Source organism: Sus scrofa, chromosome 15 (assembly GCF_054392235.1).
Source record: "Sus scrofa isolate SSC_HxYL_T2T_F1_AM1 chromosome 15, Sscrofa_HxYL_maternal_Yorkshire_Landrace_v2.0, whole genome shotgun sequence".
Classification (NCBI taxonomy): domain Eukaryota; kingdom Metazoa; phylum Chordata; class Mammalia; order Artiodactyla; family Suidae; genus Sus; species Sus scrofa.
This window is the reverse complement of record NC_139397.1, coordinates 62,547,699-62,568,095: the sequence shown is the minus strand read 5'-3', so window position 1 is coordinate 62,568,095 and position 20,397 is coordinate 62,547,699. Positions and strand designations below refer to the sequence as shown.

Below are 20,397 nucleotides of genomic sequence, written 5' to 3'. Positions count from 1 at the left end.
CTTGTTATTTGTGGACTTATTAATGATGGCCATTCTGACTGGTATAAGGTGGTATCTCGTGGTAGTTTTGATTTGCATTTCTCTACTAATTAGTGATGTTGAGCATTGTTTCAAGTGCTTGTTGGCCATCTGTATATCTTCCTTGGAGAAATGTCTATTCAGGTCTTTTGCCCATTTTTCCATTGGGTTGTTGGCTTTTTTTTTTTTTTTTCTGTTGAGTTGTATAAGTTGTTTGTATATTTTAGAGATTAGACCCTTGTCAGTTGCATCATTTGAAACTATTTTCTCCCATTCTGTAAGTTGTCTTTTTGAACATGTGTTTATTCTTTATCCAGATTTGCCAGTTAATATTTTGCTGTGTTTGCTTTATCTCCCCATATCTATTTCCTTCTAAGCTTATAGGAAACTAAACTGCAGGTATTATACTTTACCCAGTATTCTCTCATAACCGTGATACAGGGATCGTACTAAAAAAATTTAATGTTGATGCAGTACAGCTATCTAATATGTACACTTTGTATTTCTGTGTATACAGTCTATATTTTCTCAATATTATTATTGTCTTAATAATATCCCTTATAGCTTTTTCTTCCATCCAGAACCTAATCGAGGGGCACACATTAGTTGTAATGTCTCTTTTATCTCTAGAACAATTCCTTTGTTTATTTTACTGTATTTATTTATTTATTTGGTCTGTTAGGACATTTGAAATTTTGAAGAGGCCTAGACAGTTGTTTGTCATGATGCCCCTCAGTTTGCATTTATCTGATTGTTTCCTTATGAATAAGTTCAGGTTAAACATTTTTAGCAAGAATATCATCTAGGCAGCGTGTGTTTTTCTCTGTTATCACATCAGAAAGCATAAGCTATTCCTTTGTTTTTTATTCATTTATTTTTAATCTTTTTTCTTCTTTGGCCACTCTGTGGCATATGAAGTTCCCAGGCCAGGGATCAGATCCAAACCAAAGCTGCAACCTACGCCACAGCTGCGGCAACACCTGATCCTTAATCCACTGTGCTGGGCTGGGGATCAAACCTGCATCCCAATGCTCCCAAGACATCGCCAATCCTGTTGCACCATGGCAAGAACTCCCATCAATTGCTTTGTTTTATTAGTAGTGATCCTAAATTTGACTACAAGATTTCTCTATTATAGGGACACTTTTTCTTTGTAATTAGTAATTCATGGGGTGATACATCTAGTTTGTGTGAATATCTTATTCTAACCCTTTCAAGCAGTGGTTGTAGCAACCATTGAGTTTCCTTGCCTAAATCAGTAAAGAAGCGTGCCCCCCATTGTCCTCGTTTAAGTTTAGGAACTGCTGTGGATTTGTGGCTTTTTATAGTCCATTATGAGATTTCTGAATTTCTGATGCTCAGATTTGACCAGTGTGGGCTCCGTCCAAACTGACTCCTGAAACTTTTTGATATGTCCCTATCAGTTTTTTGAACTCTTCCCTACTTTCTGGAACAACAGAACATTCTAGTCTTTTTTTTCTTGTACTTTCTCTGATTCAACCCTGGTTTCTTTTAGTACTGATTTGGTTTTCAGGGCACTGACTCTGGTGAAAGATGTTAGTGGTGGACTAGCTGCACTGGGCTGTGGAAGGTGGTCTGGGGTCAGGGGAGGTTGGTGCCAGAGGATCAAGCTTAGACAGCTGTTTGAGTGGCACAGGCAGGAACTGGCAAGGACCACAGTCAAAGCAGTGGGGGTGGGAAGGAGGCCTGACTGCGGAGAAAGTTCTGAAATTTAAAAACTTATTTAGTGACAGTTGAGATATGCAGGTTGTACGAGAAGAACAAGGATGACTCTGGAGTCAAACTTGTGATTCCAGGTGAAGGTGACTCTGAGTGTTAAGAGCAAGAACAGAGTCTACAGAGCAAATCTGTGGAGGGAGATACAGTTCAGGCTTAGTCACAAGGATTCTGAGGCGCCTTTGGGGTGTGCAGGGGAGATGCCTCAAGCATGGAGGAGCAGGAGCTCTGGAGGGAGAACTTGGGTGTCATCTTCCAGGCTGCAGCCCTGTCCAGGGGACTGGATCAGTCTTTTCCCTCCAGCTGGATCGAAAGCCCTAAATGGCTAAGATTTGTGTATACTTACGTCAGATTCCCCACAACCTGTATGTTGTTTGCGTGCAGTTATGTTTGTTCACTTATTAAAAGACTAAACATGGATTTGTCCCCTTTTCTTACATTAAATCTTCATTGGAGTAGAGTTGACTTAGAATGCTATGTTAGTTTCAGGTGTACAGCAAAGTGAATCAGTTATACATATATATCCATTCTTTTTTCCCATATGGGTTTTCCCATACTATTGAGTAGATTTCCCTGAACTATACAGTGGATTCGTCTTTTGGTTCTGACAAGCCCTTTGAAAATGCTGCAGTTTAAAAATTTTTTTTTGCGAGCATAAGCTTGAAAGAAACTATGAAAATCTTAATATATCTTGTTTTATTTTTTATTTATTTTTAATTTTATCTTGTTTTAAAACTTAGGATATCATACCATTTATTGATAAATACTGGGAGTGCATGACGACCAGACAGAGACCTGGGAAAATGACTTGGCCAAATAACATTGTTAAAACAATGGTAAGTAGACTAAAATTGATTAGCCTTGACATTTGGAAAACTAGTGTTCTTTGTAAAAATTAATTTTTTTTGGTCTCACTGAAATAATGTGATGACTAAGAAAATGAGAACAACCTAATATTTAATAGTTTTCACACAAAATCAGTAAGTTACACATTGTGTCTTAAATGAAGGCACGGTGGGTTTTTTTGTTTGGTCTTTTTTTGGTGTTTTGTTTTCTTTTTGCTTTTTAGGGCCATATGTTCAGCATATATAAGTTCCCAGGCAAGGGGTTGAATCAGAGCTGTAGCCACCAGCCTATGCCACAGCCATAGCAATGCCAGAACTGAGCTGCATCTGTGACCTACACCACAGCTCACGGGAACACTGGATCCTTAACCCACTGAGCGAGGCCAGGGAATCTAACCTGTGTCCTCATGGATATTGGTCAGATTCTTTTCTGATGAGCCATGATGGGAACTCCTGTCTGATGCACTTTTGTGAGAATAATTTTGTATTGAAATTGGAGACAGTTGTTTTTCTTTGATTAAAAAAATTTTTTTGTTTTTTTAAAAAGAGCGAAAGCAAATAACACTGTTGTATATATACATTATTGCCCTTAAAGCATCTGGGGAGAAGCCCAGGCAAGCCATTAATAGTACTTATCTCTGTGAGGTGCAAGGATAGGAGGGGGTTATGAAGAATGTTGGCTTTCAGTTTTTCAAGTTTCTCTATTTGACTTTTCTTTTGGTCACCCCCACAGCATGGAAAATTCCCAAACCAAGGATTGAACCTGCACCAAGGTTCTAATCAGAGCCACAGCAGTGACAATGCCAGATCCTTAACCCACTAAGCCACAAGGGAATTGTTTGAATTTTTTGAAGGTCATATATTAATTTTCTGATCAGAAAAAGCAGTACTGCTGTGGAGGGGGCTTTGTTTGTGTTTTGGAGATTACTCCTAGGAATTGGAGTGGTTGATCATCTGTTTAGTACTTCTGTTACATATAAAATTTCCAGTAATACTGCAATACTCTTTGCTTTTAGAGTAAAGAAAGAGATGTGTTCTTAGTAAAGGAACACCCTGATCCTGGGAGTAAGGACCCAGAAGAAGATTACCCCAAGTTTGGCCTTCTGGATCAGGTATGTTAATAGGCTTCATATTCCCCTTTTGATTTTTAAGCCAAGGAGACAGAGACTCAGGCTTTGTTTACATTTGTATATTTGCCACTTATAACACACTGCCCTTCACACCTATGGCTTTCTGGGCTACAAGTAAATGGTTCTCATTCCACCTGGAAAGAAAGAACACTCTTAATCCGGAAGGCTGGTGTTTTAGTTTCGGCTCCTCCCCAAAATGTTATGACTTGATGCATATTTTTTTAATTTTTTTAAACTTCCGTTTCCTCACTTGTAACACAGGCCATTCCAAGTTATATTCTCACTTTCTTTCCATCTCAACTTTGCTCTAAAAACATTTGTCAGTGTGAAGAAAAATTCACCGTGAAGAAGAGGTTGTGCTGCATACCTGGCATAACATGAGGAAGAAGCAAATTTTCACTCTTTTTGTTCAGTAGCAGGGGTCACATTTAGCGTCTCGGGAGGTCAGATCTTTTATCTGTACCTTAAAATGTGTGATTTGCCAGCATTGAAAATTCAAGATTTTGCATAGAAATGCAGATTTCTGTCTTTTCCTGTAAAATGAGAAGCTCTGATTACTTTGGGCCTGGACTCCCAAGGGAGCCATTGGCCCTCCACTACCCTCATGGGGTGGTTGCCATTCATCCTCATTCTCAAAGCGCATTGGTCTATACTTGGCTGCCGCACACTTGTTACTTGCCTATCTCGAAGCATCTGAGTTTGGGACTCCTGCAGGTTTCAGACTGTAGGATTGTCATTCTACTAGAATTTCTTCCTTTGTTGTTTTTGTTTTTTTGACATTGCCAGGTTGGTTTCATTATATAGCCTCCCTTTATAATTGAATATTTTTCCCTCCAGGATCTTAGTAACATTGGCCCTGCTTATGACAACCAAAAACAAAGCAGCACTGTTTCTACCAGTGGGAATCTAAATGGTAAGTATTTAAGTGTCTCATTGATGATATATTTGTAAGCTCTTGAATCCAAATGTGCCTAGGATTAGGCGGTCTTTGGGTTGACTCTTACCTGGATATTTACCAAGATGCTTTAAAGTCCAAGTCTTAATTTTTAGGAGCTAGCTAAAGATACGACAGATGGTAGTAGAGAACTTTTGTCACTCTACACAACAGTTTGATCTTAAGTGAAACAGACCTAGCATGAAACAAGGCACAATTTTAAGGTCAGATTTACTGTGTTTATATTAGGCTCCCCTTCTGTGTCCTTGACTTAGATTCAGTACTTCACTTTTTCCTTAATTCAGCTGTTACTTAACAAACTTCTTGCCCATCTCCTGTTTTTATTTTATCCTGAATCTTCAGCTTATTCACATGACAGCATCTCTGTGTTGAGCACCCACTGTAGCATGTTTTTCTCTCTAACCCGCCTGCTAGCATCCATGCCCTTTGTTACTAACGATAATCTATTGAGAGTTGGGATAGTGGGGAGGTAGCCAGCTATTCCTCTGACCCGTGATATCATTAACTCATCTTTTGGAGTGGTAGCATCTTATATGAGTAAATCATTCCCACTGTTACTGATATTCTAAGATGGGTTGGAAATAGCTAAGTGTATTTGTTCATCTTTTTACATTATTTTTTTCCCCTTTTAACTGTTAAAATTTGACAAATACATGGTGCCACTTCTGTTCTTACAGGTGGAGCCTCTTTTGGAGGTGAATTCCTCCTCTGTCTTCTTTCAGCCTCTCAGACTTAAGTATTTTGTGGTTTGGAAAATGCTTTTTGCTGAGTTGTGGTAGAAGCTAAAATGACATTAGAATTTTAAAGCTTTGTGAAAATGGTGGCAATAGCATTTGCTATGAAATATTAGTTCCAGTTTAATGTCAGTGATGAGAAGCTTGTACGTTGTCATATTCTGCCTAACACGGCCAGCAGTCCCCTTAGTCTTGCTTGTTTTGTTCAAGATGGATCTAAAACGCCCCTCAAAATAACTAAAATGCAAATGCCAAAAAAACTTAATCATTTTTTGATTAAGGTAACTCAGACTAGAGGTGTTGATGCTACAGCAGTTTAACTTTAAGCCTTTTATAAGGAATAGGAATGACAGCTGGTGTGTTCATTAAAGGGAGTTCTGCTTAAGTCTGGTCTTGTCTGTGCAGAATATGACCTGCCTTCAACGTCTTGATCCCTTTTCTTGCAGCAGAACTGCTGATAATTTCCAAGCTTGCCCCAAATTAAGATACAGTACTGTATGCAGTTGTTTACATAAAGGTGTTTTCCTGCAGTTCAGGGATGTTTTCTTGCAGTTGGAAAAACAAACTGAGAGGAATGGTAACTGGACAAAAATTTCAAAAAACCCATTTTCAAAAATACACAAGGTAGTGTTCCTTGTGGCTTTAGTATGTAGATTTTTTTTTTTGTATAAAATTTATATATTCTCTATTGATATTTGCTCTTAATTCTACAAGCCAGCTTAGTCTAACCTAAATTGGATGTGCTGGCACCATCTTAATTGCAAAAATTGCCTACTAAATTGAAAGCCACCTTTCCTACATGGGTCATGTACAACCTAGTGGATGCCTAACAGCACTGGAGAGAAACACCTTTTTGGTACATCTGTTTTTGTTTTCCATGTTTGGTGTACTTTTGTCTTGGTGGATATTCAAGTTAAGTGCTTTAGCAGATACTGTGCCTTTATCATGTTTATGGAATATACCGTGTGTAGTTCAAGCAAGTGAACATCTACTTATCGTGGAGCTATTTTCTCTTTGCAGATGTTTGTATTGATTGGGTAGAAAAAAACCTTCATCCATGCAGTTGTTTCTAGCTGTGGGTGTTTGGAATCTGAGTGAGTGAAAATGCATTTGTGTTACATCCTCAGAAAGTGCACTAGTGGGTTGAAAATGTAACACAGGTAGCATGTGTGCTGGGTTCACTCACCTTTACTGCCAGAACCCGGTGTTCTGGGCTGTGAGCCCCTCAGCAGACTTGCTCTGAACCAGAGTACAGCCCAGTGTGCTTTTGGGCAGGAAGCCCTGTGGCGTCACACAAATGCATGCTGGGGTGTTGGTACCCACGGAGTGTCAGCATCTATCCGTGGGGTATCGGTCACAGCCCATTAAAAGTGATCTGCCTTCTCTTCAAAGGAGGAATTGCAGCAGGAAGCAGTGGGAAAGGAAGAGGCGCTAAGCGCAAGCAGCAGGATGGCGGAACCACGGGGACCACCAAGAAGGCCCGGAGGTGGGCAGAACATCCACCCTCCTCAGCACTGCTGGAGTGTTCTCTGGGTGGCAGTGTCCATCAGAGGGGAAAGAGCTAAGGTGTCAGGGTATAAGCCTGTCCCTTGTTTCTCAAGCCTTAAGTGCTTTGAGGAGTAAAGTAACCCCAGGCTAGGCATCCTGTTTTATGAACTTATTCTGAGTAGAGCAGCCCCAGGGCAGCACCATCCAGTGATTTACCTGGGAATAAATCTCGAGTGAGGCATCTGGAAAAAGGAGAGATGGCGCAGGGGAGTGAAACCAATATTGAAATGGTAGTTCTTTGAATGTTCTGCCTCCCTCATGGCTCTTCTCTCCACTTCGTTTGGTGCTGAGGTAGCGAAATCCAGGCCAGTTCTTATTCAGACTGGCAACAGGTAGTAAGTGCCCATACCTCTTGAGTTTCTGTTCGTTGGTTTATGGTGATAAATATGCTAAATACGCCCTGTTCCTCGTCTGTTCCCTTTCTCACCTGTGATGGTACTGGCTCAATTTCATAGATAGCCCTACAGATGAGAGTAAATTGTCATTTCCCCGTCTTACCTGCAGAGGGCGGGACGAGCTGTATGAGTAATGAGCATTTGAAGTCCTCCATATTGCAGATGAAATCTAATAAATCAGAGTCTTTTCTTACAGAATTGAAGGCACTTGAGCTAGAGGGGTTTTCGTTTCTTGATTCTATTTTTTTTCCTTTCTGCAGTGACCCCTTGTTTTCTGCTCAGCGCCTTCCCCCTCATGGCTACCCATTGGAACACCCATTTAACAAAGACGGCTATCGGTATATTCTAGCGGAGCCCGATCCCCATGCCCCAGACCCTGAGAAGCTCGAACTTGACTGCTGGGCAGGAAAACCAATTCCTGGAGACCTCTACAGAGCTTGCTTGTATGAACGGGTTTTGTTAGCCCTACATGATCGAGGTAGGTAAGCTCCAAATGTTTGTTTTGGACCCAGTGTTATGTAGAACTACTGTCATCAGCTCCATCTCAGCTTGGATTAGACATACTATTACCACTCCCTCACCCCCATCTCTGACTAGACTCAGCCAGAATATGCAAGAAATAGTTTCCTTCTTTGTCCCTTCTTATAAGCTCTAGTCATTTATATATGGTATACAGTTTGTTTAACTTTTAATTTTGAACTAATTTTAAACTTACAGTAATGTTGCCAAAAATAATAGAATTTCCCCATATCCCTCATCAGGATCTTACACAACCCTAGTACAGTTATCAAAACTGCTGAATTTACAATGGTAAATGCTGTTAATGAAGCTGAAGACTTTATTTACAGTTCACCAATTTTCCCACTAGTGCCTCTTTTCTAGGTTCTCATGTTGCATTTAGTTATTTCTCCTTAGCCTCTTGCAGTATTGATCAGTGACTTTGTTGAATATTCCTCAGTGAGGGTCGGTCTGACTTTTTTTCATGATTAGACTCAGGTTGTGCAGTTTCAGAAGATCACGGCAGATAGGTATCCTCTGCTCATCTCATGGGCTCAGATGTTGATGTGTCTTCTTCTTATTGGTTGTCTTGTGGAGATCATTTGGTTAAGGTAGTTTCTACTGGCTCTCCTGTCTTTCCCTTTGTAGTTAATAAATCTTAGGGAAAGATACTTTGAGGCTATGCAGATAACCTGTCTCTCCTTAAAGTTTTGCCCATCCCACTAATTTTAGCATCTATTGGTGGATCTTGTTGTTAGCAATTGTTAATGTGGTATTTGCTTGATCGTTTGCTATTTCTTCCCTTTTTTTTTTTTTTTTTTTTTTTCTTTTTGCCATTTCTCGGGCCGCTCCCGTGGCATATGGAGGGTTCCCAGGCTAGGGGTCGAATCGGAGCCGCAGCCACCAGCCTGCGGGCCTACACCACAGCCACAGCAATGTGGGATCTGAGCTGTGTTTGTGACCCATACCACAGCTCACGGCAATGCTGGATCCTTAACCCACTGCTCGAGGCCAGGGATCGAACCTGCAACCTCATGGTTCCTAGTCGGATTCATTGACCACTGTGCCACAACGGGAACTCCCCTTCCTTTTTATTTTATTTAATTGATTATTTTTTATCAGTGTGGACCTACAGAATTTATTTTATTTTGTAGGCTACATTTTATTTTGTTCAAATTATTCCAGCTTTGGCCATTAGGAACTTCTTTAGGTTGGTTCCTATGTATTTTTTTTTTAAATTTTTTAATTGAAGTATCGTTGACTTACCTATTATATTAGTTTCAGGTGTACAGCATAATGATTCAATATTTTTAAAGACTTACTCCATTTAAAGTTATTACAAAATATTGGCTGTATCTCCTGGTGCTATACAATATGTCCTTATAGCTTATTTATTTTGTAGATCGTAGTTTGTACCCTTGATCCTCTACCCCTTCCTTGTCCCTCCCCTCTTCCCATTCCCCACTGGTAACCACTAATCTGTTTTCTATATCTGTGAGTCTCTTTCTGTTTTGTTATATAAGTTCATTTGGCTTTTTTAGATTCCGCATGTAGGAGATAAGAGAGTGTTTTGTCTTTCTCTGACTTATTTCAGTAGGTATAATACCCTCTAGGTTCATCTGTGTTGTTGAGAATGGAATCTTGTGTCCTTTTGATAAGTCATCTTTCTTTTTTCCCCCATATTTTCTGGTGTCGCAAGATGTTTTTAGCTCATATTTTCCATGCCCCAGGCCAAGTATCAGCTACTTCTCCAAGGAGCCCTGGTTCCTTGGATTGGAGAACAGTGTTTAGAAATGAAAGTGTAGAAGAACTTGTGACTCAGCAGGTTAAGAACCTGACTAGTGTCTCATGAGAATGCAATCCCTGGCCTCTCTAGTGGGTTAATGATCTGACGTTGCCATGGCTGTGGTGTAGGCCAGCAGCTGCAGCTCCAGTTTGACCCCTAGCCTGGGAACTTCCATATGCTGCAGGTGCAATCCTAAAAAGAAAAAAAGAAAGAAAAAATGGAAGAAAAAAAAAAAGGTGTAAGTAGTTTGCTTACTTTTATGGGATGTTGTTTCTAGGCTCCTCCAATGGACTGAGGTGGGGAATGTGTGTTATGTATCCCGTTACACATGTACATGGCTATACTGAGTTTACCTGATACCTCGGATTTTAATCAGACACCACAGGGTTGTTCCAGCCTTTCACCTTTCCATATTTGTAACTCCTTTCTCGAGCAGTGAGGAATTTAACTCTGTCTACAACATATTTTCTTGTTCATTCTAATATGCACATAAGGGACTTTGAGAATTGCCAACCATTTAGGAAACATTCTTTATCTAGATGACAGCATTTTTGTACAGCTTTCTGTCTTAGCCTTACAGTATCCATGAGGATGCTGTTAACTTAGATTAGTTCATTTTTTCTCCACATCCTGTAGTGGTGTTACATTTTTCATTTGTAATATAGTAGGTTCATTTGTTAGGGTTGGGATGCCATTTGGGGTTCTCTCACATTTTGGGATGTGTGTATGTGTCAGGAGCGTACATGAAGGATATGTGCAGCATTACTGTGGTTCTGAGAGTGACTGTTGTTCAAAAGGTTTTTCTGTTACCCTCTCCTCATCCCTGCCACCCCATTCTCATTTCCTTTTTTTTCCCCCCACCACTTTCCCACCTACCTCCTATATGTAACCAGTCTCTTTAGTTTCTGCATTACCCTTGCTGTGTTTCTTTGTGCAAATGAGCCCATACATATGTATTTCCTTTTATCTCCTTTTTTCATACATGAACGGCGGCATGCTATAGATGGTCTTGCGTTTTGCTTCATGCAGTTACTGCATGCCAGTTCAAAGAGATCTTCCTCATTTTTATCTTTTTTTAGCTTTATGTTACGCCATTAAGTGGATGTACCTAGTTTATTCAACCACTCTGTATATGGGCATTTAGATTGTTTCCAGGACTTTGCATTCACAAACAAAGAGGCAGTGAATAACCAAGGGCGTGTGTGTTTTTCTACTGTTGGTGGTATATTTTCAAGGTAAAATTCTAGGTGGAATTGATGGACCAAAGGGAAGTTGTATAGACATAGTTGTGTTAGATATTACCAAAGCTCCCTTCAAAAGCTTGGCTGGTTTGCTTTCCCACCAGCAGTGTAGAAAGTGTTCATTTCCCTGTGGCCTCACAAGCAGAACATGTTGTCCTTGATTTTAATTTTGGCCAGTCTGAGAGGTGAGAAATGGAATCTCAATATTTAAATTTTTTTTCTTCAAATGTGAACATTTTTTTCATGTTTAAAAGTCCTTGTGAATTAAGTTTGTGGGGTTTTTTGGGGTTTTTTTTTTGGGGGGGGGGGGGGTTGGTGTTGCCTTTGGCACATGAAAGGTCCTAGACCAGGGATCAGACCTGTGCCACAGCAGCTACCCAGGCCACTGCGGTGACAATGCTGGAATGCCAAAAGGGAGCTCCCATCTTTTGTGGTTTGTTTCCTATTTTTCTGTCATTTGTCCCTTTACATATTAGGGATATTAGCCTTTTGTCTGTGGTATACGTTGTGAATCTTTTCTTCTAGTTTGTCATCTGTCTTTGACTCTGTATATGATTTTTTTTTTTTTTTTTTTTTTTTTTTTTGTCCTTTTCTAGGGCCACACCTGCGGCATATGGAGGTTCCCAGGCTAGGGGTCTAATCAGAGCTGTAGCCACTGGCCTACGCCACAGCCATTGCAACTTGGGATCCGAGCTGCATCTGCGACCTACACCACAGCTTACGGCAATGCCGGATCCTTAACCCACTGAGGGAGGCCAGAGATGGAACCCAAAACCTCATGGTTCCTAGTCTGATTCATTAACCACTGAGCCACAACGGGAACTCCTGTACGTATACATGCAAGAGTTTTGTCATGCAAAACTCTTATGTATAATAGTTCTTTTAATGGCATGGTTTATGCAATCAATAAGAGAATAGCATTAATCATCCTTTAGAATGTGAAAGTAGAGTTCCCATTGTGGCTCAGCAGAAATGAATCTGACGATTATCCGTGAGGATACAGGTTCGATCCTTGCCTCGCTCTAGGTTAAAGATCTAGCATTGCTGTGAGCTGTGCTGTAGGTCGCCGATGTGGCTCCGATCTGGCGTTGCTGTGGCTCTGGTGTAGGCCAGAGCCAACAGCTCCTATTCTGCCTCTAGCCTGGAAACCTCCATATGCTATGGGTACAGCCCTAAAAAGACAAAACAAAAAAGAAAGTGAATTTAGATAACCTACTTTTATCTAAGTGTACTTGATAAATTTTTGTTGCTGTTTTTCTAGAGTATTAATGCAAAATCTAGATAGCATGTTGTTATACCTGTAAGCATCTCAATATTTATCTCTGACAAGGATTTTCTAAAAAACACAACCATTATGCCATTATTGTACCCAATTAAGGTGATTAATATTTTCTTCCTCCCTCTCTCCCTTTCCTTTTTGTCTTTTTGCTATTTCTTAGGCCGCTTCCATGGCATATGGAGGTTCCCAGGCTAGGGGTCCAGTCGGAGCTGTAGCCACCGGCCTACACCAGAGCCACAGCAACACGGGATCTGAGCCGCGTCTGCGACCTACACCACAGCTCACGGCAACACTGGATTGTTAACCGACTGAGCAAGGGCAGGGACCGAACCCGCGACCTCATGGTTCCTAGTCGGATTCGTTAACCACTGTGCCACGACAGGAACTCCCCTTTCCTTTTTTTTTTTTTTTTTTTTTTAATGTCTGCACCCATGGCATATGAAAGTTCCCATGCCAGGGATTGAATCTGAGTGGCAGCTGTGAACACTGGATCCTTTCACCCACTGCACCAAGATGGAGGTTGAATTCATGCCACTGCAGCCACTGGAGCTGCTGCAGTCAGATTCTTAACACATTGTGCCACAGGGGGTACTCCAGGAATAATAATTTCTTGATTATTTAATGCTCAATCCATATTCATGTTTCCATGATTTGTTTAAAAATATACCTCTTTCTGCTGTTTCTTTGAATTGAATCTAAACACATCCGTATCTTTATTATATTGAATTAATGCTAAAAGCTGTAACACTTATATAGATGTTTGTCCTTCAGAAGTGAAAGGGTCAAGTGGAGTGAAGTCACTTGAAAATAATCCCTTGGCATTGTGACCATTGTAGGTGGATTTGTGTGATTCCTGTTAATGACAGGCACACTGTTAATTGTAGGGAAGGGTCAAATATGTGACTTCAGGGCTTAAGAACTGAGACTTGTTTCTCTCCATATAACTTTAATTCTGGAGGAGAGAAAAGTGAGAACACTGGCCCTCAGTAGTAACTCATTAGAACTTAATTCATAGGGTAGCAATGGCTGCCTGCTGTTCATGCTGAGCCTTTTTTTTTTTTTTTTTTTAAAGGGCTGCACCTGTGGCATATGGAAGTTCCCAGACCAGGGCTTGAATCGGACCTGCCACTGCCAGCCACAGCCACAGCAATGCCAGATCTGAACCACATCTGTGACCTACACTGCAGCTCATGGCAATGCTGAATCCTTAACCCACTGAGCAAAGCCAGGGATCGAACCCACATACCAGGTAGTTGGGTTCTTAGCCTGCTGAGCCATAAAAGGAGTTTCTGTGCTGAGCCTTTTAGAAGTTAACAGTAAATCTGTATTATATGTTTTAAACTTTTTATTTTGAAATAATCTCAGATTTATTAAAAAAAAGAATAGTACAAAATTTTTTTCCCAGAACCATCTGAGAGCAAGGTGCTATGATGCCATCTCACCTTTAGGAACTTTATGGTGTGTTTCTTGCAAACAAGGACATCCTCCTTGTATTAATTATCTAGTGCTGCCTAATGAATGACTATAAAACTTAGCAGTCAAAAACTACAAATCTTGGAGTTCCCTGGTGGCTCAACAGTTAAGGATCTGGTGCTGTTGCTGCTGTGGCATAGGTTCAGTCCCTGGCCCAGGAACTTCTGCTTGCCGTAGGTGGGGACAAAACAAACATACTACAAATGTTTATCACCCTATAGTTTCTAAGGGTTTGGAATTTGGGAGCAGCTGAGCTGTCTGGTCGGGCTCAGAGAAACTGAGGAGGTTGAAGTCAAGTTCTTGGTGGGGCTTGGAGGGTCTGTTTCCAAGATGGCCTCCTTACTTGGCTTTTATGGGGCACCTCAGATCTCCCTGTGTGGGCCTCTCCATACCTGCTGATTTGTCCTCATCCACAGAAGCTGACTTCTCCCAGAGCAAGTGATCCAGGAGAGGAATAGAGTTTGACCTGTCTTGAAGTTGGACAGTCACTTCGACTTCGTTTTATTTGTCAGGCTCCACCTGAAGAATATCAAAGAATTCGTGGATATTTTTTAAACTTTTACACTCTTATAAACTGGTATATAGCATCAAAATTAGGCGACTAACATCTGATTACTTCCACCTGATCCTCAGATTCTATTCAAGTTTCTCCAGTTCCAGAACAGAACTTCTGTTAGAGCAGAAGGATCCAGTTGAGAATCATTTGCTTCATTTAGTTGTCCTGACACTTAAGCCTTCTTCAGTCTGAAAAGTTTCTCCATCTTTCCTAGACTTTGACCTTGATGCTTTTGAAAATTAGAGTGCAGTTATTTTGTAGAATATCCCTAAGTTTGGTTTCTTCTGGTTACTCATGATCCGAGCTCTGCATCTTTGGCAGGAATATCACAGAAATGATCTCACATACAGCATCCTGTCTGGTGGTGCATGACTTTCATTTGTCCCATTACAGGTGACATTTATCCTATTATTGGTGATGTTCATGGATCATTTGTCTAAGATGGTGTCTGCCAAGATTATCCACTATAAAGTTACTCGTTTTGTAATTAAAAAGTGTTTTGTGAGGAAGTAAATAAACCCGTTGATAATCCTGTTCTGTCTTGGACATTTGCCTTGCTCAGCCCCATCTATGGCTTTAGGTCTGAATTGTGCAGGAAGGGGTAAAGGAAGGCGTATTTATATTTGAGAAGGTAGAATTTGCCAAATACCTATGAAAGTTCTGTTAAACAACATGCATGGAATTTAAGGAGATTATCATTGTATCTACCTAACACTTGCCATTGTGGTGCCATAGAAAGAGTGTAGGACCAGGGCTTCAGTCAGACCCTGGCGCTGACATGGAGTGTGGTCGTGGACGGCTGCACGCTCTGCCTTTCCTGCAGCACAGTGGACCTGGGGTTATGAGGGGGAGTGAGTGCCTGGCTGGCTGTACTTTGTAAATCATAAAGGCCTTTATAAAAGCTAGTTAATCTAAATTTTGTGCTTATTCCAATAGAATTCAGACTTCTAGAGTGTTGCAAACACTTCCAAATGTTTTCCCTAAATTAATTCATAATTGGAGAGGTTCTCCATTGATAAAATCAACCTACACAGCCTGGAAACACTCTCCCACCTTTTGCCTTTTATTATTTTTTTCTTCCAAGTCTCAGTATCCCTTCCAATTGGCTTAGATTGTCCCTTTATCTTATAATAATGGCCTCATAGTAAAGTAAGATTCAAGCCATGTGCAAAAAAAAAAAAAAAGGTAGAGAAATGAGTACAGTGAATCTCTGTATACCTTTTCACCCAGATTTAATGATGATGATTTTACCATGTCTGCTTTACCTGCTCCTCTATTTCATTGTCTCTCTTTTTTATTTTTCTTTTTTAATTTTTAAGAAGTAAATCTCACCCTATATACTCTTAGAAAGTTAAGCATCTCTAGAAAGTATGAATGTTTTCTTTAATAACCACAATGCTATCATCTCACTTAACAAATTAGATTAATTCCTGCTGTCACCTGAATTCAGTCCAGATCAGGTTTCCTAGATTGTCTCAAATATCTTTTGATCTTCCCACAAAACACTTACTAGTTACAAAGGGGAACTAGTAATTTTATGGTAGAGAAACCTGGAAGGCACCACCCTAACCAAATGATCAGAGTTTACTGTCACCTTTTTGATGGCATATGCTTCCTGCATGATGCACTGAGAGGCCTGGCATTGCCTCAGTGGTGTCCTGGCAAAGGTATGACCTGGACTCAAACAGGAGGAGACATCAGATAGGCATAGCCAAGGCACAGTCTACAAACCAGATTGACCAGTATCTTCAAAATGTCAGGGTCATGAAAGAGGTGAGGAGACATGACAGTTAAATGAAACAAGGGATCTTGGATTAGATTCTGGAACAGTAAATATTATTTGGGTAATTAGCTTAACTTGACCTATAGATTACATCAGTGTTAATTTTCTGGTTTTGATCATTGTATTATGATCATAGATGCTGTTCACACTTGGGGAGGCTGAGTGAAGAACGTATGAGGACTTGCCCTGTTTTTGAAAGTCACATTGTTTCAAGTAAAAGGTCTTCTAAAGGATGTTTTATTCACATCAGGATCCAAGCTCATTACAGTTGGTTTGTTATATTTTAGGAAGTAGACAGAATAATTAATTTTAACCTGACATCTTAAATAATCATGAAACTGATTACCTGGTAGCTTTCTTCCTTTTTTTCCTTCTCTCCTCCTTTGTCTGTATCTTGAGATTGTTTTTCTGAACCAGTACTTCAAATTCCTGACCTGGTATTACTTATTTTTTTATTTTGTTTTACTTGAGTGTTAAGAGATTCGTGTTTTTGTTGACTCTTGAGTACTTCAAATAAGTTGTAGGCCTCTGTTTCAATCTCCATCACTGCAGCTCCCCAGTTAAAGATCTCTGATGACCGGCTGACTGTGGTTGGAGAGAAGGGCTATTCCATGGTTCGGGCTTCTCATGGGGTTCGGAAGGGTGCCTGGTACTTTGAAATCACGGTGGATGAGATGCCGCCAGACACTGCTGCCAGACTGGGCTGGTCCCAGCCCTTAGGTAAGCTGGGGCCATAATGTGGACATGGTAGCTGGGGGAGGCATAGACCGTCTGGCTCAGCTTCATGACTCTTGGACTTACTGAACTGGGCAGAAAACCCAATTCCTGAGGGTTTAGGTGATTTTGCAGTTCCTGGGAATATTTTCATAACTCTTTGCTTTTGAGAAATAGTTAGCTATTTTACAAAATTGGCCAAAAAATAAAAAAGGAGTAGAGCCTTTTCCTTTAGCAAGTCAGAGTTAACTTGTAGTCCTGACTTCTGTATATCTTTTTATTGGGACAGGTAACCTTCAAGCTCCCTTAGGTTATGATAAATTTAGCTATTCTTGGCGGAGCAAAAAAGGAACCAAGTTCCACCAGTCCATTGGCAAACACTACTCTTCTGGCTATGGACAGGGAGACGTCCTAGGGTTTTATATCAATCTTCCCGAAGACACGGAGACAGCCAAGTCACTACCCGATACCTATAAAGATAAGGTGAGTCTGTCCTTCCAGTAGATTCCTGGGTTTGAAGCTCCTGGCAGCTGATGCCTGCAGCTATGTGTTCTCTTGTGAGGCTGATCCACCATTTGTATCTTAACCAACATTCATTATGAAAATTACCATATTAGCCATTCATTCCACCATTCACCAGTCCACCCATTTATCCATCTTTTTAAAATTTTTTTTATTTTTTTTATTTTTTATTTTTTTTTGTCTTTTTAGGGCTGCACCCTTGGCATAGAGAGGTTCCCAGGCTAGGGGTTGAATCAGAGCAGTAGCCACCCCTATGCCCCAGCCACATCAATGCCAGGTCCAAGCCTCATCCACGACCTATGCCACAGCTTGCAGCAACCCACTGAACAAGGCCAGGGATTAAACCCACATCCTTATGGATACTAGTCAGGTTCTTAACCTGCTGAGCCACAATGGGAACTCCTATCCATCTTTTGTTTTTGGCTGTGGTGTGCAGCAGCTTGATGTGGGGTCTCAGTTCTCAGACTAGGGATTGAATCTGGGCCACAGCAGTGAAAGCACCGAGTCCTACCCACTTAGACCATGGGTGAACTTCCTATCCATCTTTTTTTTTTTTTTTTGGATGTGTTCTCAGCATTTGGAAGTTCCTGGACCAGGGATCAAACCCCTGCCATAGCACGTAGCAGCAACCCCAGCCGCTGCAGTGACAATGCCACATTCCTAACCTGCTGTATCTCCTTTCTGTTTTTTTTAGTATGCTTGGGATAATATTGCAGCCATCAGCACAGTGCCCAGTGGGTTAAGGATCCACCATTGCTATGAGCCATGGTGAAGGTTGAAGACTCGGTTCAGATCTGGTGTGGCTGTGGTGTAGTGGTGGCTACTGCTCTAATTTGACCCCTAGCCTGGAAACTTCCATATGCCACGGGTGTGGCCCTAAAAAGAAAAAAAAATTATGTTAAAGAAAATGTACTAATTTTAAGTGTACATTCACTGAGCTTTGAATTTGGCCCAGACCCCTGTGGAGCTGTCAATCATATCACCCCAGGAAGTTCCTTCATACTCTATTCCAATCAGTCCTAGCTCCCACTACCACTTAAATCACACACGTGCCTGCTTTTACAGTACACAGAGGTCTGCAGCTACCAGTTTTACCCTTTCATTAAAACTTGACTTTATAATTTGAATAAGCAGCTAATATGTTATAAAACAGAGTACTGTGGATCTGGTCCAAAACTACACCTCTGCAGATATAAAATGCAAAAGTCAGGATGCAAAACAGAGTGGATACTATGCTACCATTTGTATGCCTTCTGTTTTGGAAGATAATTAACAGATGCCTAGACTAGAAGGATACCAGGACACTAGAGCAGTGATTCTTTTTGGCAGCAGGAAATTGATTATTGAGGGACACGGTGAGGGGGAGAGAGACTCTTCATTTTACATTCTTGTGCATCGTTTGGAATTTTTTCACCATTGTCAATATATGTATCTGTGAAGAAATTCAAGTAAGAAAAATTAAGGTCATAGTTCCCACTGTGGCATGATGGTATTGGCAGTGTCTCTGGATTGCCAGGACACAGGTTTGATCCCTGGCCTGGCACAGTGGGTAAGGATCTGGCATTGCCCCAAAACTGCAGTTTGAATCTGATCCCTGGCCCGGGAACTTCATATGCCATGGGGCGGCCAAAAAAGGAAAAATAAAATTAATGTCATATGTTTATCTGGGAGTGAATGGTTAAACAGACTCTTGGGAACCAGTAAGAAAGGTGTGACCCAGAGACCACCCAGAGACCCAGGAGGGAACTGGGAGGGAAGAAGTGGCCCCCAAATTTGAGGAATGAAAACGTTCAACAAGCATCTGCCATCTGGTAGTTCTTAGGAAGCACACAGCTGTTCAAAAAAAATCCAACCGAGCTGACTCTGCAGAGATTTTATTTCTGTTCAGAACACAGAGACTCAGTGCTATTAGTGTGAATGTGGCTCTTTTTTTTTTCTTCTTAAATTTCATGGTGATAGAACTGATGCCTCAGTGTTTCTCTTTTTCCTCTCTTTCGGTTTTCAAGGCTTTGATAAAGTTCAAGAGTTATTTGTATTTTGAAGAAAAAGACTTCGTGGATAAAGCAGAGAAGAGCCTAAAGCAGACTCCCCATAGCGAGGTGAGTCCTGGTCTTCAAAGTGTCAGAGGTAGAAGCATTTGAAGACTGGGTCTGAGTTTCCATTGTGGCGCGGTGGTTAACAAATCCAACTAGGAACCATGAGGTTGTGGGTTCGATCCCTGGCCTTGCTCAGTGGGTTAAGGATCTGGCGTTGCCCTGAGCTGTGGTATAGGTTGCAGACGTGGCTCAGATCCCACATTGCTGTGGCTTTGGTGTGGGCTGGTGGCTACAGCTCCGATTAGACCCCTAGCCTGGGAACCTCCATATGTCACAGGAGTGGCCCTAGACGAGGCAAAAAAAAAAAAAAAAATGAAGATTGGGTCCATCCTCCTTGTCAGGAAAGTGAGGGAAATGAGGCCCCCGGGAGATGGGGGGATTCCTCTTGACTCGGCCATAAGGCCAGTGCTCTCCTGCCTGTTTTGCTCTGCTCTGCTGGGCTGTTCGCTGCTGCTGTGAGCAGGGGGCGACCTGGGTCCTTAGAGAAAGGGGCAAAAAAAGCAAGGAAGACCCAATAAGTGGCTCAATAATCAAGGAAGCAAGTCAGGGATACTTACTGGTTATCAGAGGAGGAATCAAGTGCAGAGGGAAGAGCCCTAACAGGATGAGTGGGGCCTCACCCTGTGACTCCAGGGCACAGGAGCTGTGACGGTGCCTTCTGTGTCTTCTAGAACTTTCCCTACCTCCCTTTCCCAGGGTTGCTGGGAGCATGTCTGCCCCAGGTCATTGCACAATCGAAGGGCTAGGGCATCTGGATCAACCACAGGGGCCAAAGGTAAAAGGAAAGGAGTAGAAGAAAGTTCTGAGCTGGAAACATTTGTTCATAAAAATTCTGTGATGCCAACTGTAATAGAAGTGAATGTAGGAGAACTAAATTAGGACTCCAGTTAAAGGAGGGAAAAGTCATAAAGAGAACCACTTAGTCAATGCAAGGATGCTAAAGCCAGAAAGTACAGCCAGGCAGAAGATAGCTCTTGTGGAAAGAAGAGTTAGAGAAGGTTACTTCGGAAAAGGGAGCCTTTTCTGAAGTCTACCTGCAGTGGTTAAGAGAAAATTCAGGAGAGTTTTGAGAGAGAACAGACAAGGA

At 41.3% G+C, this 20,397-nt stretch overlaps 1 protein-coding gene and 1 long non-coding RNA gene across 7 annotated transcripts in view; one reads left to right on the top strand and one right to left on the bottom strand.

Moving 5' to 3' along the window:
- Positions 1-20,397, bottom strand: part of LOC146395873 (uncharacterized) — a 979,457-nt gene that overhangs the window by 909,861 nt on the left and 49,199 nt on the right. The window lies entirely within an intron of this gene.
- The window catches only part of ASH2L (ASH2 like, histone lysine methyltransferase complex subunit), a 36,293-nt gene that overhangs the window by 7,824 nt on the left and 8,072 nt on the right, over positions 1-20,397 (top strand). For 4 of the 6 annotated variants that reach the window (XR_014828811.1, XR_014828812.1, XM_021074653.2 and 1 more), the window contains 8 exon segments: positions 2,496-2,591; positions 3,617-3,712; positions 4,568-4,643; positions 6,812-6,905; positions 7,623-7,840; positions 16,531-16,698; positions 16,982-17,175; positions 19,221-19,313. Coding sequence is in view for 4 of the 6 variants with exons in the window: in XM_021074653.2 (XP_020930312.1) it covers positions 2,496-2,591; positions 3,617-3,712; positions 4,568-4,643; positions 6,812-6,905; positions 7,623-7,840; positions 16,531-16,698; positions 16,982-17,175; positions 19,221-19,313 (1,035 nt within the window). In the remaining 2 variants the exon portion in view is untranslated. 6 annotated transcript variants of the gene reach the window in all.